Source organism: Phyllobates terribilis, unplaced genomic scaffold (assembly GCF_046119375.1).
Source record: "Phyllobates terribilis strain yellow unplaced genomic scaffold, ASM4611937v1 Scaffold_7__3_contigs__length_470593459, whole genome shotgun sequence".
NCBI lineage: Eukaryota > Metazoa > Chordata > Amphibia > Anura > Dendrobatidae > Phyllobates > Phyllobates terribilis.
In genome coordinates, this window is record NW_027362767.1 from 158,803,335 (window position 1) to 158,825,713 (window position 22,379).

The following is a 22,379-nucleotide window of genomic DNA, read 5'->3' on the forward strand; positions in this document are numbered from 1 at the left end:
TGGCTCTTCATCAATTGCAGCACGCGAACCTCACCCGATCTTTCCTTGGCATTGGGCCCTGGCTAGGGAAGGGAGGGGGATGAGCACTAGTTGATCCCCACTGACCACTAAGGACAACAAGAGGGAACAAACAAGGGAATATAGCTTAGCTTTAGTCGACTTCAGAGAGATGAACACCCATCCTCATAACTCCAGAGAGGAAGAAGTAATGCACTTGTTCCGAGCCTTCACAAAGGCTAATGTGAGTATCGCCGGCACCTCCCTCTAGCTGACAGCAGGTATATTTACACCCAGGCCATGGTGTTAATTAGCCAGAGGAAGGTAGCTGCTGGGTCCTAGAGAGACAGCCTTTAAGAAGGTATCTGTAATGCCAAATATAGAGATCTTCTGCAACCAACTGCAGGGCGACTGTCACTTCTGACACACACGTGACAATAATGCTGCATAAAGATTTACAAATGACTCAAAATTTATTAAAGGGTTCACTTATGATACTAAACTCATCTACTGTGTTTTCAAAGTTTCCATCTTTCTTAAAGGCAGTCACTCAGCCTGTTCTGATGGTATAAACTAAGCACAGAGTCTTATAGGAGATAAGGCCACTGTAAATATCGCACCTTTAATGTTCTACTCACTGCCTCTTTTGACCTTTAGTGTTCTGCTAAAGATGAAGTTTTATCAAACATGTTAATTAGGGTGCTCAGGGCATCCTGGGTGTGACCAAGAGGTCCAGTACACTGGTTTTCCATGTCTCCACCTCTTTCACTGATGATTTGCCGAGCGCAAGCATTGACTGCATAGAAACTTTTGGCAAGCCAATGATGCAAATCACGAGAGAGGGAGGGAGACGGGGCATGAAAAAAAAAAAATCAGTGGAACAGTGCACTGAGCTTCTTGGCCACACCAAGAGTGCACCAAACAACGTAATTGGCATGCATGTTTAAAGGGAACATGTCACCAGGTTTTTCCTTTATAAACTAAATTCACCGACTTTAAAGGGCTTGTCCGTGACTGTAACATTATGGCCTATCCTTAGGATAGGTCATCAATGTCTGGTGGGGATGCGACACACAGCACCCCCGCCGAGTACCTGTTTCCGTTTAGTTACGGATCTATACAGCACAGTTCCATCCACTGTATAGTGGCTGTGCCAGGTACTGCATATCCGCCACCTATTGAAAACAATAGGGGTGGATGTGCAGTACCTGGCTATAGCCACTATTATATCGATGGAGCTCTGCTGTGCAGCTCCATGACTGAGCAGTTCCGGCTGCTGCTGACACCGGGAACAGCTGATCAGCGGGGGTACTGTGTGTCGCACTCCCACCGATCAGACATTGATGACCTATCCTAATGATAATCCATCAGTGTTACAGTAACGGACAAGCCCGTTAAGTCATGTTAAACAGCACCCCACCAACTTGTTCACAAGAGCCTAGCTACCCCCCATATCTAAGAAAAGACCTCTTTATAATCGTCCCACACTGTATGCGAATCATTCCAGTCAAATGGGTGTCGCTGGTCTGTGCTCGGCGCCACCTCCCGAAATTGACGTCATCCTGCCTTGATTTGCGTAGCTGATGTCATCCACACAGACTGTTGCGCCTGAGTATCTCTTGTTTTTTAAGTCTGCAGGAGGTTTGAACAGACCATAGATAACGAAGAAAATGTGAACCATGTCAGTCAAGGCAGGAGGGCTGGCGATTGTGGGGACAGAGGAGGCACCGAGCACAGACCAGAGACATCCATCGGACTGAACCGCACCGATTATCACATGGCACAGGGACAAAGGTATATTCTCAGATAGGTGAGGGAGTTGGGATTCTATAAACAAATTGGTACAGTGAGTACGGAAAGTATTCAGACCCCTTTAAATTTTTCACTCTTTGTTTCATTGCAGCCATTTGGTAAATTCTAAAAAGTTCATTTTTTTCTCATTAAATTACACTCTGCACCCCATCTTGACTGACAAAAAACAGAAATGTAGAAATTTTTGCAAATTTATTAAAAAAGAAAAATTGAAATATCACATGGTCATAAGTATTCAGACCCTTTTCTCAGAAACCCATATTTAAGTCACATGCTGTCCATTTCCTTGTGATCCTCATTGAGATGGTTCTAGTCCTTCATTGGAGTCCAGCTGTGTTTAATTAAACTGATAGGACTTGATTTGGAAAGGCACACACCTGTCTATATAGGACCTCACAGCTCACAGTGCATGTCAGACCAAATGAGAATCATGAGCTCAAAGGAACTGCCCAAGGAGCTCAGAGACAGAATTGTGGCAAGGTACAGATCTGGCCAAGGTTACAAAAGAATTTCTGCATTACTCAAGGTTCCTAAGAGCACAGTAGCCTCCATAATCCTTAAATGGAAGAAGTTTGGGACCACCAGAAGTCTTCCTAGACCTGGCCGTCCAGCCAAACTGAGCATTCGTGGGAGAAGAGCCTTGGTGAGAGAGGTAAAGAAGAACCCCAAGATCACAGTGGCTGAGCTCCAGAGATGCAGTAGGGAGATGGAAGAAAGTTCCACAAAGTCTACTATCACTGCAGCCCTCCACCAGTTGGGCCTTTATAGCAGAGTGGCCCGACGGAAGCCTCTCCTCAGTGCAAGACATATGAAAGCCCGCATAGAGTTTGCTCAAAAACACATGAAGGACTCCCAGACTATGAGAAATAAGATTCTCTGGTCTGATGAGACGAAGATAGAACTTTTTGGTGATAATTCTAAGCGGTATGTGTGGAGAAAACCAGGCACTGCTCATCACCTGCCCAATACAATCCCAACAGGGACGACTGGTTGCAATTGAAGGAAACATAAATGCAGTCAATTACAGTGATATCCTGGGTGAAAACCTCTTCCAGAGCGCTCTGGACCTCAGACTTGGCCGAAGGTTCACCTTCCAACAAGACAATGACCCTAAGCACACAGCTAAAATAACAAAGGAGTGGCTTCAGAACAACTCTGTGACCATTCTTGACTGGTCCAGCCACAGCCCTGACCTAAACCCAATTGAGCATCTCTGGAGAGACCTGAAAATGGCTGTCCACCAACGTTCACCATCCAACCTGACGGAACTGGAGAGGATCTGCAAGGAAGAATGGCAGAGGATCCCCAAATCCAGGTGTGAAAACTTGTTGCATCATTCCCAAGAAGACTCATGGCTGTACTAGCTCAAAAGGGGGCTTCTACTCAATACTGAGCAAAAGGTCTGAATACTTATGACTATGTGATATTTCAGTTTTTCTTTTTTAATAAATTTGCAAAAATTTCTACATTTCTGGTTTTATTCAGTCAAGATGGGGTGCAGAGTGTACTTTAATGAGAAAAAAATTAACTTTTTAGAATTTACCAAATGGCTGCAATGAAAGAAAGAGTGAAAAATGTAAAGGGGTCTGAATACTTTCCGTACCCACTGTATCTAAATATATATATATATATATATATATATATATATATATATAAACACACAGTTGAAACCAGAAGTTTACATACACTTTATAAAAGATGTGTATCTGCATGTTTTTCTCAATATCTGACATGAAATCAGAATAAACCTTTCCCGTTTTAGGTCATTTAGGATTACCATAATTTTTAATATTTGCCAAATGCCAGAATAATGAGAGAGAGAATGTTTAAAGGTATTTTTCTTACTTACTGCAAAGTGAAAAGTTTCCATACACTAAGATTACTATGCCTTTAAACAATTCTGGACTGCCCATATGATGATGTCATGTGTTTGGAAGCTTCTGATAGTTTTTTTTGGCAACATCTGAGTTAATTATAGACACAGCTGTGGATGTATTTTAATGCACACCTGAAATACACTGCTTCTTTGTTTAGCATCATGGGAAAGTCTAAAGAAATCAGTCAAGATATCAGGAAGAGAATTGTGGACTTGCACAAGTCTGGCTCATCCTTGGACAATTTCAAGATACCTGAAGGCGCCTCCTTCATCTGTACAAACAATTATACGCAAGTTCAAACAAGATGGGAATGTCCAGCCATCATACCGCTCAGGAAGGAGACGGGTTCTGTGTCCCAGAGATGAACGTGCTTTAGTCCGACATGTGCATATCAACCCAAGGACAAAAGCTAAAGACCTTGTGAAGATGATGGCGGAAGCTGGTAAGATTGTGTCAGTAACCACAGTGAAACGAGTACTGTATCAACATGGACAAAAAGGCCACTCTGCCAGGAAGAAGCCATTACTCCATAAGAAACATAAAAAAATCCAGATTAATGTTTGCAAATGCACACAGGAACAAAGACCTTAATTTTTGGAGATATGTCCTGTGGTCTGATGAAACTAAAATTGAACATTTTGGGCATAATGACCATCGTTACTTTTGGAGGAAAAAGGGAGAAGCTTGGAAGCCTAAAAACACCATCCCAACTGTGAAACATGGGGGTGGCAGCATCATGTTGTGGGGCTGTTTTGCTGCAGGAGGGACTGGTGCACTTCACAAAATAGATGGCATCATGAGAAAAGAAGATTATGTGGCAATACTGAAGCAACATCTCAAGACATCAGGCAGGAAGTTAAAGCATGGGCGGAAATGGGCCTTCCAAATGGACAATGTCCCGAAACATACTGGCAAAATGATCACGAAGTGGCTTAAGGATAACAAAGTCAATGTTTTGGAGTGGCCATCACAAAGCCCTGATCTCAGTCCTATTGAAAATTTATGGGCAAAGCTGAAAAGGCTGCGAGCAAGGCGACCTACAAACCTGGATCAGTTAGACCAGTTTTGTCAGGAGGAATCAGCCCAAATTCCCACCAACTATTGTGAGAAGCTTGTGGAAGGATTTCCCAAACGTGTGACCCAAGTCATTCAGTTTAAGGGCAACTGTACCAAATACTAATGAAATGTATGTAAACTTTTGACTTTGCATTAAGTAATAAAAATGCCTTAAAACATTCTCTCCTCTCATTATTCCGGCATTTGGCAAATATTAAACATTATGGTAATCCTAATTGTCCTAAAAAGGGAAAGGTTTATTCTGATTTCATGTCAGATATTGAGAAAAGCATGCAGATGTGTCTTTTTATATAGTGTATGTAAACTTCTGGTTTCAACTATATATATATATATATATATATATATATATATATATATATATATATATATATATTAATACATATATTATATATATATATACTTGATTTTGCCTGTAAGTTTTTATTGTTTATATAATGCAATATTCTGTTTTAGTGTTACCGACCACTGTGGACTTCCAGTTTGGTAGCGTCACTTCGATCACTAGTACTCGTCTGGCATTGGTAGTTTCCACTGTCTGATGTTTGTGCAGATGATATTGTAAATGTTTTCTCAGAGTGTATCCAGTAATCATTTTTAAACCAGTAATATGTGACATCTCCTTGTTCTGTAGAGTCCACATCACAGGTCATCTGTAGAGACTCTCCTGTGAAGATCTTATTTAAGTCTGGGTTAAAAGTCACCACTGGGCTGACTACTGTTCCTGTGAAACAATAAATGGAGACATTCATGTTATTGACATACAACTAAATGGAATCCTATAATACTGCCCGTACACATAGTCTAAAGGACGTCCTAATGCATCATTATAATAACTTTTTATAAATTAGAATTTTTCCTGTAAATTATCTTTTCTTTCACATTGATATCCTCAAAAGAAAAGTTAGTTTTCTTTCATCACTTCTGTTTGTATTGGGAACATTTAGAAATTCCCCTTCATTAATATAGACATTAAAAAATACACTTACCTGCATTTTCCACTATTAATACTGCAAAATAGAAATAAAAAGTATATTATAACACTACCCCTATGAACAAGAATATAACTACTATAATACTGCCCCATATGTACAAGAATATAACTACTATAATACTGCTCCTATGTATAAGAATATAACTACTATAATACTGCCCCCTATGTACAAGAATATAACTACTATAATACTGCCTCCTATGTACAAGAATATAACTACTATAATACTGCTCCTATGTACAAGATTATAACTACTATAATACTGCCCCCTATGTACAAGAATATAACTACTATAATACTGCTCCTATGTACAAGAATATAACTACTATAATACTACTCCTATGTACAAGAATATAACTACTATAATATTACCTCTATGTACAAGAATGTAACTACTATAATACTGCTCCTATGTACAAGAATATACCTACGATAATACTGCCCCCTATGTACGAGAATATAACTACTATAATACTGCTCCTATGTACAAGAATATAACTACTATAATACTGCTCCCGTGTACAAGAATATAACTACTATAATACTGCCCCCTATGTACAAGAATATAACTACTATAATACTGCCCCTATGTACAAGAATATAACTACTATAATACTGTCCCTATGTACAAGAGAATAACTACTATAATACTGCTCCCTATGTACAAGAATATAACTACTATAATACTGCCCCCTATGTGCAAGAATATAACTACTATAATACTGCTCCTATGTACAAGAATATAACTACTATAATACTGCTCCTATGTACAAGAATATAACTACTATAATACTGCTCCTATGTACTAGAATATAACTACTATAATACTGCTCCTATGTACTAGAATATAACTACTATAATACTGCTCCTATGTACAAGAATATAACTACAATAATACTGCCCCTATGTACAAAAATATAACTACTATAATACTGCCCCCTATGTACAGAATATAACTACTATAATACTGCTCCCTATGTACAGAATATAACTACTATAATACTGCCCCTCTGTACAAGAATATAACAACTATAATACTGCTCCCTATACACAAGAATATAACTACTATAATACTGCTCCTATGTACAAGAATATAACTACTATAATACTGCTCCTATGTACAAGAATATAACTACTATAATACTACTCCCTATGTACAAGAATATAACTACTATAATACTGCCCCCTATGTATAAGAATATAACTACTATAATACTGCTCCCTATGTACAGAATATAACTACTATAATACTGCCCCCTATGTACAAGAATATAACTACTATAATACTGCTCCCTATGTACAGAATATAGCTACTATAATACTGCCCCCTATGTACAGAATATAACTACTATAATACTGCCCCTATGTACAAGAAAAAAACTACTATAATACTGCTGCTATATACAAGAATATAACTACTATAATACTGCTCGTATATACAAGAATATAACTACTATAATACTGCTCCTACTGTATGTACAAGAATGTAACTACTATAATACTGCTCCCTATGTACAAGAATGTAACTACTATAATACTGCCCCTATGTATAAGAATACAACTACTATAATACTGCCCCCTATGAACAAGAATATAACTATTATAATACTGCCCCCTATGTACAAGAATATAACTACTATAATACTGCCCCTATGTACCAGAATATAACTACTATAATACTGCCCCCTATGTACAAGAATATAACTACTATAATACTGCCCCCTATGTACAAGAATATAACTACTATAATACTGCTCTTATGTACAAGAATATAACTACTATAATACTGCCCCTATGTACAAGAATATAACTACTATAATACTGCTCCTATGTACAAGAATGTAACTACTATAATACTGCTCCTATGTACATGAATATAACTACTATAATACTGCCCCCTATGTACAAGAATATAGCTACTATAATACTGCTCCCTATGTACAAGAATATAACTACTATAATACTGCCCCCTATGTACAAGAATATAACTACTATAATACTGCCCCCTATGTACAAGAATATAACTACTATAATACTGCCCCTATGTACAAGAATATAACTACTATAATACTGCTCCTATGTACAAGAATGTAACTACTATAATACTGCTCCTATGTACATGAATATAACTACTATAATACTGCTCCTATGTACAAGAATATATCTACTATAATACTGCTCCTATGTACAAGAATATAACTACTATAATACTGCTCCTATGTACAAGAATATATCTACTATAATACTGCTCCTATGTACATGAATATAACTACTATAATACTGCCCCCTATGTACAAGAATATATCTACTATAATACCGCTCCTATGTACAAGAATATAACTACTATAATACTGCCCCTATGTACAAGAATATAACTACTATAATACTGCTCCTATGTACAAGAATGTAACTACTATAATACTGCTCCCTATGTGCGAGAATGTAACTACTATAATACTGCCCCTATGTATAAGAATACAACTACTATAATACTGTCCCCTATGTACAAGAATATAACTACTATAATACTGCCCTTATGTACAAGAATATAACTACTATAATACTGCTCCTATGTACAAGAATATAACTACTATAATACTGCCCCTATGTACAAGAATATAAGTACTATAATACTGCCCCCTATGTACAAGAATATAACTACTATAATACTGCTCCTATGTACAAGAATATAACTACTATAATACTTCTCCCTATGTACTAGAATATAACTACTATAATACTGCCCCCTATGTACTAGAATATAACTACTATAATACTGCCCCCTATGTACAAGAATATAGCTACTATAATACTGCCCCTATGTACAAGAATATAACTACTATAATACTGCTCCTATGTACAAGAATATAACTACTATAATACTGCCCCCTATGTACAGAATATAACTACTATAATACTGCCCCCTATGTACAGAATATAACTACTATAATACTGCCCCCTATGTACAAGAATATAACTACTATAATACTGCCCCTATGTACAAGAATATAACTAATATAATACTGCCCCCTATGTACAGAATATAACTACTATAATACTGCTCCCTATGTACACAATATAACTACTATAATACTGCCCCTCTGTACAAGAATATAACAACTATAATACTGCTCCCTATACACAAGAATATAACTACTATAATACTGCTCCTATGTACGAGAATATAACTACTATAATACTGCTCCTATGTACAAGAATATAACTACTATAATACTACTCCCTATGTACAAGAATATAACTACTATAATACTGCCCCCTATGTATAAGAATATAACTACTATAATACTGCTCCCTATGTACAGCATATAACTACTATAATACTGCCCCCTATGTACAAGAATATAACTACTATAATACTGCTCCCTATGTACAGAATATAGCTACTATAATACTGCCCCCTATGTACAGAATATAACTACTATAATACTGCCCCTATGTACAAGAATAAAACTACTATAATACTGCTGCTATATACAAGAATATAACTACTATAATACTGCTCCTATATACAAGAATATAACTACTATAATACTGCTCCTACTGTATGTACAAGAATGTAACTACTATAATACTGCTCCCTATGTACAAGAATGTAACTACTATAATACTGCCCCTATGTATAAGAATACAACTACTATAATACTGCACCCTATGAACAAGAATATAACTATTATAATACTGCCCCCTATGTAAAAGAATATAACTACTATAATACTGCCCCTATGTACCAGAATATAACTACTATAATACTGCCCCCTATGTACAAGAATATAACTACTATAATACTGCCCCCTATGTACAAGAATATAACTACTATAATACTGCCCCCTATGTACAAGAATATAACTACTATAATACTGCCCCCTATGTACAAGAATATAACTACTATAATACTGCTCTTATGTACAAGAATATAACTACTATAATACTGCCCCTATGTACAAGAATATAACTACTATAATACTGCTCCTATGTACAAGAATGTAACTACTATAATACTGCTCCTATGTACATGAATATAACTACTATAATACTGCCCCCTATGTACAAGAATATAGCTACTATAATACTGCTCCTATGTACAAGAATATAACTACTATAATACTGCTCCTATGTACAAGAATATAACTACTATAATACTGCTCCTATGTACAAGAATATATCTACTATAATACTGCTCCTATGTACATGAATATAACTACTATAATACTGCCCCCTATGTACAAGAATATATCTACTATAATACCGCTCCTATGTACAAGAATATAACTACTATAATACTGCTCCTATGTACAAGAATGTAACTACTATAATACTGCTCCCTATGTGCGAGAATGTAACTACTATAATACTGCCCCTATGTATAAGAATACAACTACTATAATACTGTCCCCTATGTACAAGAATATAACTACTATAATACTGCCCTTATGTACAAGAATATAACTACTATAATACTGCTCCTATGTACAAGAATATAACTACTATAATACTGCCCCTATGTACAAGAATATAAGTACTATAATACTGCCCCCTATGTACAAGAATATAACTACTATAATACTGCTCCTATGTACAAGAATATAACTACTATAATACTACTCCCTATGTACTAGAATATAACTACTATAATACTGCCCCCTATGTATGAGAATATAACTACTATAATACTGCCCCCTATGTACAAGAATATAGCTACTATAATACTGCCCCCATGTACAAGAATATAACTACTATAATACTGCTCCTATGTACAAGAATATAACTACTATAATACTGCCCCCTATGTACAGAATATAACTACTATAATACTGCTCCTATGTACAAGAATATAACTACTATAATACTGCCCCCTATGTACAAGAATGTAACTACTATAATACTGCCCCTATGTACAAGAATATAACTACTATAATACTGCCCCCTATGTACAGAATATAACTACTATAATACTGCTCCCTATGTACAGAATATAACTACTATAATACTGCCCCTCTGTACAAGAATATAACAACTATAATACTGCTCCCTATACACAAGAATATAACTACTATAATACTGCTCCTATGTACAAGAATATAACTACTATAATACTGCTCCTATGTACAAGAATATAACTACTATAATACTACTCCCTATGTACAAGAATATAACTACTATAATACTGCCCCCTATGTATAAGAATATAACTACTATAATACTGCTCCCTATGTACAGAATATAACTACTATAATACTGCCCCCTATGTACAAGAATATAACTACTATAATACTGCTCCCTATGTACAGAATATAGCTACTATAATACTGCCCCCTATGTAAAGAATATAACTACTATAATACTGCCCCTATGTACAAGAATAAAACTACTATAATACTGCTACTATATATAAGAATGTAACTACTATAATACTGCTCCTATATACAAGAATATAACTACTATAATACTGCTCCTACTGTATGTACAAGAATGTAACTACTATAATACTGCTCCCTATGTACAAGAATGTAACTACTATAATACTGCCCCTATGTATAAGAATACAACTACTATAATACTGCCCCCTATGAACAAGAATATAACTATTATAATACTGCCCCCTATGTACAAGAATATAACTACTATAATACTGCCCCTATGTACCAGAATATAACTACTATAATACTGCCCCCTATGTACAAGAATATAACTACTATAATACTGCCCCCTATGTACAAGAATATAACTACTATAATACTGCTCTTATGTACAAGAATATAACTAATATAATACTGCCCCTATGTACAAGAATATAACTACTATAATACTGCTCCTATGTACAAGAATGTAACTACTATAATACTGCTCCTATGTACATGAATATAACTACTATAATACTGCCCCCTATGTACAAGAATATAGCTACTATAATACTGCTCCCTATGTACAAGAATATAACTACTATAATACTGCCCCCTATGTACAAGAATTTAACTACTATAATACTGCCCCCTATGTACAAGAATATAACTACTATAATACTGCCCCTATGTACAAGAATATAACTACTATAATACTGCTCCTATGTTCAAGAATGTAACTACTATAATACTGCTCCTATGTACATGAATATAACTACTATAATACTGCTCCTATGTACAAGAATATATCTACTATAATACTGCTCCTATGTTCAAGAATATAACTACTATAATACTGCTCCTATGTACAAGAATATATCTACTATAATACTGCTCCTATGTACATGAATATAACTACTATAATACTGCCCCTATGTACAAGAATATATCTACTATTATACCGCTCCTATGTACAAGAATATAACTATTATAATACTGCTCCCTATGTACAAGAATATAACTACTATAATACTGATCCTATGTACAAGAATGTAACTACTATAATACTGCTCCCTATGTGCAAGAATGTAACTACTATAATACTGCCCCTATGTATAAGAATACAACTACTATAATACTGTCCCCTATGTACAAGAATATAACTACTATAATACTGCCCTTATGTACAAGAATATAACTACTATAATACTGCTCCTATGTACAAGAATATAACTACTATAATACTGCCACTATGTACAAGAATATAAGTACTATAATACTGCCCCCTATGTACAAGAATATAACTACTATAATACTGCTCCTATGTACAAGAATATAACTACTATAATGCTGCTCCTATGTACAAGAATATAACTACTATAATACTGCCCCCTATGTACAGAATCTAACTACTATAATACTGCTCCTATGTACAAGAATATAACTACTATAATACTGCCCCCTATGTACAAGAATATAACTACTATAATACTGCCCCTATGTACAAGAATATAACTGCTATAATACTGCCCCCTATGTAAAGAATATAACTACTATAATACTGCCCCCTATGTACAGAATATAACTACTATAATACTGCCCCTCTGTACAAGAATATAACAACTATAATACTGCTCCCTATACACAAGAATATAACTACTATAATACTGCTCCTATGTACAAGAATATAACTACTATAATACTGCTCCTATGTACAAGAATGTAACTACTATAATACTGCTCCCTATGTACAAGAATGTAACTACTATAATACTGCCCCTATGTATAAGAATACAACTACTATAATACTGCCCCCTATGAACAAGAATATAACTATTATAATACTGCCCCCTATGTACAAGAATATAACTACTATAATACTGCTCCTATGTACAAGAATATATCTACTATAATACTGCTCCTATGTACATAAATATAACTACTATAATACTGACCCCTATGTACAAAAATATATCTACTATAATACCGCTCCTATGTACAAGAATATAACTACTATAATACTGCCCCTATGTACAAAAATATAACTACTATAATACTGCTCCTATGTACAAGAATGTAACTACTATAATACTGCTCCCTATGTGCGAGAATATAACTACTATAATACTGCCCCCTATGTACAAGAATATAACTACTATAATACTGCTCCCTATGTACAGAATATAGTTACTATCATACTGCCCCCTATGTACAGAATATATCTACTATAATACTGCCCTTATGTACAAGAATAAAACTACTATAATACTGCTGCTATATACAAGAATATAACTACTATAATACTGCTCCTATATACAAGAATATAACTACTATAATACTGCTCCTACTGTATGTACAAGAATGTAACTACTATAATACTACTCCCTATGTACAAGAATGTAACTACTATAATACTGCCCCTATTTATAAGAATACAACTACTATAATACTGCCCCCTATGAACAAGAATATAACTATTATAATACTGCCCCCTATGTACAAGAATATAACTACTATAATACTGCCCCTATGTACCAGAATATAACTACTATAATACTGCCCCCTATGTACAAGAATATAACTACTATAATACTGCCCCCTATGTACAAGAATATAACTACTATAATACTGCCCCCTATGTACAAGAATATAACTACTATAATACTGCCCCCTATGTACAAGAATATAACTACTATAATACTGCTCTTATGTACAAGAATATAACTACTATAATACTGCCCCTATGTACAAGAATATAACTACTATAATACTGCTCCTATGTACAAGAATGTAACTACTATAATACTGCTCCTATGTACATGAATATAACTACTATAATACTGCCCCCTATGTACAAGAGTATAGCTACAATAATACTGCTCCCTATGTACAAGAATATAACTACTATAATACTGCCCCCTATGTACAAGAATATAACTACTATAATACTGCCCCCTATGTACAAGAATATAACTACTATAATACTGCCCCTATGTACATGAATATAACTACTATAATACTGCTCCTATGTACAAGAATATATCTACTATAATACTGCTCCTATGTACAAGAATATAACTACTATAATACTGCTCCTATGTACAAGAATATATCTACTATAATACTGCTCCTATGTACATGAATATAACTACTATAATACTGCCCCTATGTACAAGAATATATCTACTATTATACCGCTCCTATGTACAAAAATATAACTATTATAATACTGCTCCCTATGTACAAGAATATAACTACTATAATACTGCTCCTATGTACAAGAATGTAACTACTATAATACTGCTCCCTATGTGCAAGAATGTAACTACTATAATACTGCCCCTATGTATAAGAATACAACTACTATAATACTGTCCCCTATGTACAAGAATATAACTACTATAATACTGCCCTTATGTACAAGAATATAACTACTATAATACTGCTCCTATGTACAAGAATATAACTACTATAATACTGCCCCTATGTACAAGAATATAAGTACTATAATACTGCCCCCTATGTACAAGAATATAACTACTATAATACTGCTCCTATGTACAAGAATATAACTACTATAATGCTGCTCCTATGTACAAGAATATAACTACTATAATACTGCCCCCTATGTACAGAATCTAACTACTATAATACTGCTCCTATGTACAAGAATATAACTACTATAATACTGCCCCCTATGTACAAGAATATAACTACTATAATACTGCCCCTATGTACAAGAATATAACTGCTATAATACTGCCCCCTATGTAAAGAATATAACTACTATAATACTGCCCCCTATGTACAGAATATAACTACTATAATACTGCCCCTCTGTACAAGAATATAACAACTATAATACTGCTCCCTATACACAAGAATATAACTACTATAATACTGCTCCTATGTACAAGAATATAACTACTATAATACTGCTCCTATGTACAAGAATGTAACTACTATAATACTGCTCCCTATGTACAAGAATGTAACTACTATAATACTGCCCCTATGTATAAGAATACAACTACTATAATACTGCCCCCTATGAACAAGAATATAACTATTATAATACTGCCCCCTATGTACAAGAATATAACTACTATAATACTGCTCCTATGTACAAGAATATATCTACTATAATACTGCTCCTATGTACATAAATATAACTACTATAATACTGACCCCTATGTACAAAAATATATCTACTATAATACCGCTCCTATGTACAAGAATATAACTACTATAATACTGCCCCTATGTACAAAAATATAACTACTATAATACTGCTCCTATGTACAAGAATGTAACTACTATAATACTGCTCCCTATGTGCGAGAATGTAACTACTATAATACTGCCCCCTATGTACAAGAATATAACTACTATAATACTGCTCCCTATGTACAGAATATAGTTACTATAATACTGCCCCCTATGTACAGAATATAACTACTATAATACTGCCCTTATGTACAAGAATAAAACTACTATAATACTGCTGCTATATACAAGAATATAACTACTATAATACTGCTCCTATATACAAGAATATAACTACTATAATACTGCTCCTACTGTATGTACAAGAATGTAACTACTATAATACTACTCCCTATGTACAAGAATGTAACTACTATAATACTGCCCCTATTTATAAGAATACAACTACTATAATACTGCCCCCTATGAACAAGAATATAACTATTATAATACTGCCCCCTATGTACAAGAATATAACTACTATAATACTGCCCCTATGTACCAGAATATAACTACTATAATACTGCCCCCTATGTACAAGAATATAACTACTATAATACTGCCCCCTATGTACAAGAATATAACTACTATAATACTGCCCCCTATGTACAAGAATATAACTACTATAATACTGCCCCCTATGTACAAGAATATAACTACTATAATACTGCTCTTATGTACAAGAATATAACTACTATAATACTGCCCCTATGTACAAGAATATAACTACTATAATACTGCTCCTATGTACAAGAATGTAACTACTATAATACTGCTCCTATGTACATGAATATAACTACTATAATACTGCCCCCTATGTACAAGAATATAGCTACAATAATACTGCTCCCTATGTACAAGAATATAACTACTATAATACTGCCCCCTATGTACAAGAATATAACTACTATAATACTGCCCCCTATGTACAAGAATATAACTACTATAATACTGCCCCTATGTACATGAATATAACTACTATAATACTGCTCCTATGTACAAGAATATATCTACTATAATACTGCTCCTATGTACAAGAATATAACTACTATAATACTGCTCCTATGTACAAGAATATATCTACTATAATACTGCTCCTATGTACATGAATATAACTACTATAATACTGCCCCTATGTACAAGAATATATCTACTATTATACAGCTCCTATGTACAAGAATATAACTATTATAATACTGCTCCCTATGTACAAGAATATAACTACTATAATACTGCTCCTATGTACAAGAATGTAACTACTATAATACTGCTCCCTATGTGCAAGAATGTAACTACTATAATACTGCCCCTATGTATAAGAATACAACTACTATAATACTGTCCCCTATGTACAAGAATATAACTACTATAATACTGCCCTTATGTACAAGAATATAACTACTATAATACTGCTCCTATGTACAAGAATATAACTACTATAATGCTGCCCCTATGTACAAGAATATAAGTACTATAATACTGCCCCCTATGTACAAGAATATAACTACTATAATACTGCTCCTATGTACAAGAATATAACTACTATAATACTGCTCCTATGTACAAGAATATAACTACTATAATACTGCCCCCTATGTACAGAATCTAACTACTATAATACTGCTCCTATGTACAAGAATATAACTACTATAATACTGCCCCCTATGTACAAGAATATAACTACTATAATACTGCCCCTATGTACAAGAATATAACTACTATAATACTGCCCCCTATGTAAAGAATATAACTACTATAATACTGCCCCCTATGTACAGAATATAACTACTATAATACTGCCCCTCTGTACAAGAATATAACAACTATAATACTGCTCCCTATACACAAGAATATAACTACTATAATACTGCTCCTATGTACAAGAATATAACTACTATAATACTGCTCCTATGTACAAGAATGTAACTACTATAATACTGCTCCCTATGTACAAGAATGTAACTACTATAATACTGCCCCTATGTATAAGAATACAACTACTATAATACTGCCCCCTATGAACAAGAATATAACTATTATAATACTGCCCCCTATGTACAAGAATATAACTACTATAATACTGCTCCTATGTACAAGAATATATCTACTATAATACTGCTCCTATGTACATAAATATAACTACTATAATACTGACCCCTATGTACAAAAATATATCTACTATAATACCGCTCCTATGTACAAGAATATAACTACTATAATACTGCCCCTATGTACAAAAATATAACTACTATAATACTGCTCCTATGTACAAGAATGTAACTACTATAATACTGCTCCCTATGTGCGAGAATGTAACTACTATAATACTGCCCCCTATGTACAAGAATATAACTACTATAATACTGCTCCCTATGTACAGAATATAGTTACTATAATACTGCCCCCTATGTACAGAATATAACTACTATAATACTGCCCTTATGTACAAGAATAAAACTACTATAATACTGCTGCTATATACAAGAATATAACTACTATAATACTGCTCCTATATACAAGAATATAACTACTATAATACTGCTCCTACTGTATGTACAAGAATGTAACTACTATAATACTACTCCCTATGTACAAGAATGTAACTACTATAATACTGCCCCTATGTATAAGAATACAACTACTATAATACTGCCCCCTATGAACAAGAATATAACTATTATAATACTGCCCCCTATGTACAAGAATATAACTACTATAATACTGCCCCTATGTACCAGAATATAACTACTATAATACTGCCCCCTATGTACAAGAATATAACTACTATAATACTGCCCCCTATGTACAAGAATATAACTACTATAATACTGCCCCCTATGTACAAGAATATAACTACTATAATACTGCCCCCTATGTACAAGAATATAACTACTATAATACTGCTCTTATGTACAAGAATATAACTACTATAATACTGCCCCTATGTACAAGAATATAACTACTATAATACTGCTCCTATGTACAAGAATGTAACTACTATAATACTGCTCCTATGTACATGAATATAACTACTATAATACTGCCCCCTATGTACAAGAATATAGCTACTATAATACTGCTCCCTATGTACAAGAATATAACTACTATAATACTGCCCCCTATGTACAAGAATATAACTACTATAATACTGCCCCCTATGTACAAGAATATAACTACTATAATACTGCCCCTATGTACAAGAATATAACTACTATAATACTGCTCCTATGTACAAGAATGTAACTACTATAATACTGCTCCTATGTACATGAATATAACTACTATAATACTGCTCCTATGTACAAGAATATATCTACTATAATACTGCTCCTATGTACAAGAATATAACTACTATAATACTGCTCCTATGTACAAGAATATATCTACTATAATACTGCTCCTATGTACATGAATATAACTACTATAATACTGCCCCCTATGTACAAGAATATATCTACTATAATACCGCTCCTATGTACAAGAATATAACTACTATAATACTGCCCCTATGTACAACAATATAACTACTATAATACTGCTCCTATGTACAAGAATGTAACTACTATAATACTGCTCCCTATGTGCGAGAATGTAACTACTATAATACTGCCCCTATGTATAAGAATACAACTACTATAATACTGTCCCCTATGTACAAGAATATAACTACTATAATACTGCCCTTATGTACAAGAATATAACTACTATAATACTGCTCCTATGTACAAGAATATAACTACTATAATACTGCCCCTATGTACAAGAATATAAGTACTATAATACTGCCCCCTATGTACAAGAATATAACTACTATAATACTGCTCCTATGTACAAGAATATATCTACTATAATACTGCTCCTATGTACATGAATATAACTACTATAATACTGCCCCTATGTACAAGAATATATCTACTATTATACCGCTCCTATGTACAAGAATATAACTATTATAATACTGCTCCCTATGTACAAGAATATAACTACTATAATACTGCTCCTATGTACATGAATGTAACTACTATAATACTGCTCCCTATGTGCAAGAATGTAACTACTATAATACTGCCCCTATGTATAAGAATACAACTACTATAATACTGTCCCCTATGTACAAGAATATAACTACTATAATACTGCCCTTATGTACAAGAATATAACTACTATAATACTGCTCCTATGTACAAGAATATAACTACTATAATGCTGCCCCTATGTACAAGAATATAAGTACTATAATACTGCCCCCTATGTACAAGAATATAACTACTATAATACTGCTCCTATGTACAAGAATATAGCTACTATAATACTGCTCCAATGTACAAGAATATAACTACTATAATACTGCCCCCTATGTACAGAATCTAACTACTATAATACTGCTCCTATGTACAAGAATATAACTACTATAATACTGCCCCCTATGTACAAGAATATAACTACTATAATACTGCCCCTATGTACAAGAATATAACTACTATAATACTGCCCCCTATGTAAAGAATATAACTACTATAATACTGCCCCCTATGTACAGAATATAACTACTATAATACTGCCCCTCTGTACAAGAATATAACAACTATAATACTGCTCCCTATACACAAGAATATAACTACTATAATACTGCTCCTATGTACAAGAATATAACTACTATAATACTGCTCCTATGTACAAGAATGTAACTACTATAATACTGCTCCCTATGTACAAGAATGTAACTACTATAATACTGCCCCTATGTATAAGAATACAACTACTATAATACTGCCCCCTATGAACAAGAATATAACTATTATAATACTGCCCCCTATGTACAAGAATATAACTACTATAATACTGCTCCTATGTACAAGAATATATCTACTATAATACTGCTCCTATGTACATAAATATAACTACTATAATACTGACCCCTATGTACAAAAATATATCTACTATAATACCGCTCCTATGTACAAGAATATAACTACTATAATACTGCCCCTATGTACAAAAATATAACTACTATAATACTGCTCCTATGTACAAGAATGTAACTACTATAATACTGCTCCCTATGTGCGAGAATGTAACTACTATAATACTGCCCCCTATGTACAAGAATATAACTACTATAATACTGCTCCCTATGTACAGAATATAGTTACTATAATACTGCCCCCTATGTACAGAATATAACTACTATAATACTGCCCTTATGTACAAGAATAAAACTACTATAATACTGCTGCTATATACAAGAATATAACTACTATAATACTGCTCCTATATACAAGAATATAACTACTATAATACTGCTCCTACTGTATGTACAAGAATGTAACTACTATAATACTACTCCCTATGTACAAGAATGTAACTACTATAATACTGCCCCTATGTATAAGAATACAACTACTATAATACTGCCCCCTATGAACAAGAATATAACTATTATAATACTGCCCCCTATGTACAAGAATATATCTGCTATAATACTGCCCCTATGTACCAGAATATAACTACTATAATACTGCCCCCTATGTACAAGAATATAACTACTATAATACTGCCCCCTATGTACAAGAATATAACTACTATAATACTGCCCCCTATGTACAAGAATATAACTAATATAATACTGCCCCTATGTACAAGAATATAACTACTATAATACTGCTCTTATGTACAAGAATATAACTACTATAATACTGCCCCTATGTACAAGAATATAACTACTATAATACTGCTCCTATGTACAAGAATGTAACTACTATAATACTGCTCCTATGTACATGAATATAACTACTATAATACTGCCCCCTATGTACAAGAATATAGCTACTATAATACTGCTCCCTATGTACAAGAATATAACTACTATAATACTGCCCCCTATGTACAAGAATATAACTACTATAATACTGCCCCCTATGTACAAGAATATAACTACTAAAATACTGCCCCTATGTACAAGAATATAACTACTATAATACTGCTCCTATGTACAAGAATGTAACTACTATAATACTGCTCCTATGTACATGAATATAACTACTATAATACTGCTCCTATGTACAAGAATATATCTACTATAATACTGCTCCTATGTACAAGAATATAACTACTATAATACTGCTCCTATGTACAAGAATATATCTACTATAATACTGCTCCTATGTACATGAATATAACTACTATAATACTGCCCCCTATGTACAAGAATATATCTACTATAATACCGCTCCTATGTACAAGAATATAACTACTATAATACTGCCCCTATGTACAAGAATATAACTAATATAATACTGCTCCTATGTACAAGAATGTAACTACTATAATACTGCTCCCTATGTGCGAGAATGTAACTACTATAATACTGCCCCTATGTATAAGAATACAACTACTATAATACTGTCCCCTATGTACAAGAATATAACTACTATAATACTGCCCTTATGTACAAGAATATAACTACTATAATACTGCTCCTATGTACAAGAATATAACTACTATAATACTGCCCCTATGTACAAGAATATAAGTACTATAATACTGCCCCCTATGTACAAGAATATAACTACTATAATTCTGCTCCTATGTACAAGAATATAACTACTATAATACTACTCCCTATGTACTAGAATATAACTACTATTATACTGCCCCCTATGTATGAGAATATAACTACTATAATACTGCCCCCTATGTACAAGAATATAGCTACTATAATACTGCCACTATGTACAAGAATATAACTACTATAATACTGCTCCTATGTACAAGAATATAACTACTATAATACTGCCCCCTATGTACAGAATATAACTGCTATAATACTGCTCCTATGTACAAGAATATAACTACTATAATACTGCCCCCTATGTACAAGAATATAACTACTATAATACTGCCCCTATGTACAAGAATATAACTACTATAATACTGCCCCCTATGTACAGAATATAACTACTATAATACTGCTCCCTATGTACAGAATATAACTACTAT

The 22,379-nt window shown here is 33.7% G+C and overlaps 1 protein-coding gene across 2 annotated transcripts in view; it reads right to left on the minus strand.

Moving 5' to 3' along the window:
- The window catches only part of LOC141154078 (Fc receptor-like protein 3), a 97,863-nt gene that overhangs the window by 34,140 nt on the left and 41,344 nt on the right, over window positions 1–22,379 (minus strand). For both annotated transcript variants that reach the window (XM_073639511.1, XM_073639510.1), the window contains exons 2-3: window positions 5,750–5,770; window positions 5,227–5,484 (exon numbers count right to left, since the gene is read on the minus strand). In XM_073639511.1, the coding sequence (XP_073495612.1) occupies window positions 5,227–5,484; window positions 5,750–5,770 (279 nt within the window). The remainder of the gene's footprint in view (window positions 1–5,226; window positions 5,485–5,749; window positions 5,771–22,379) is intronic.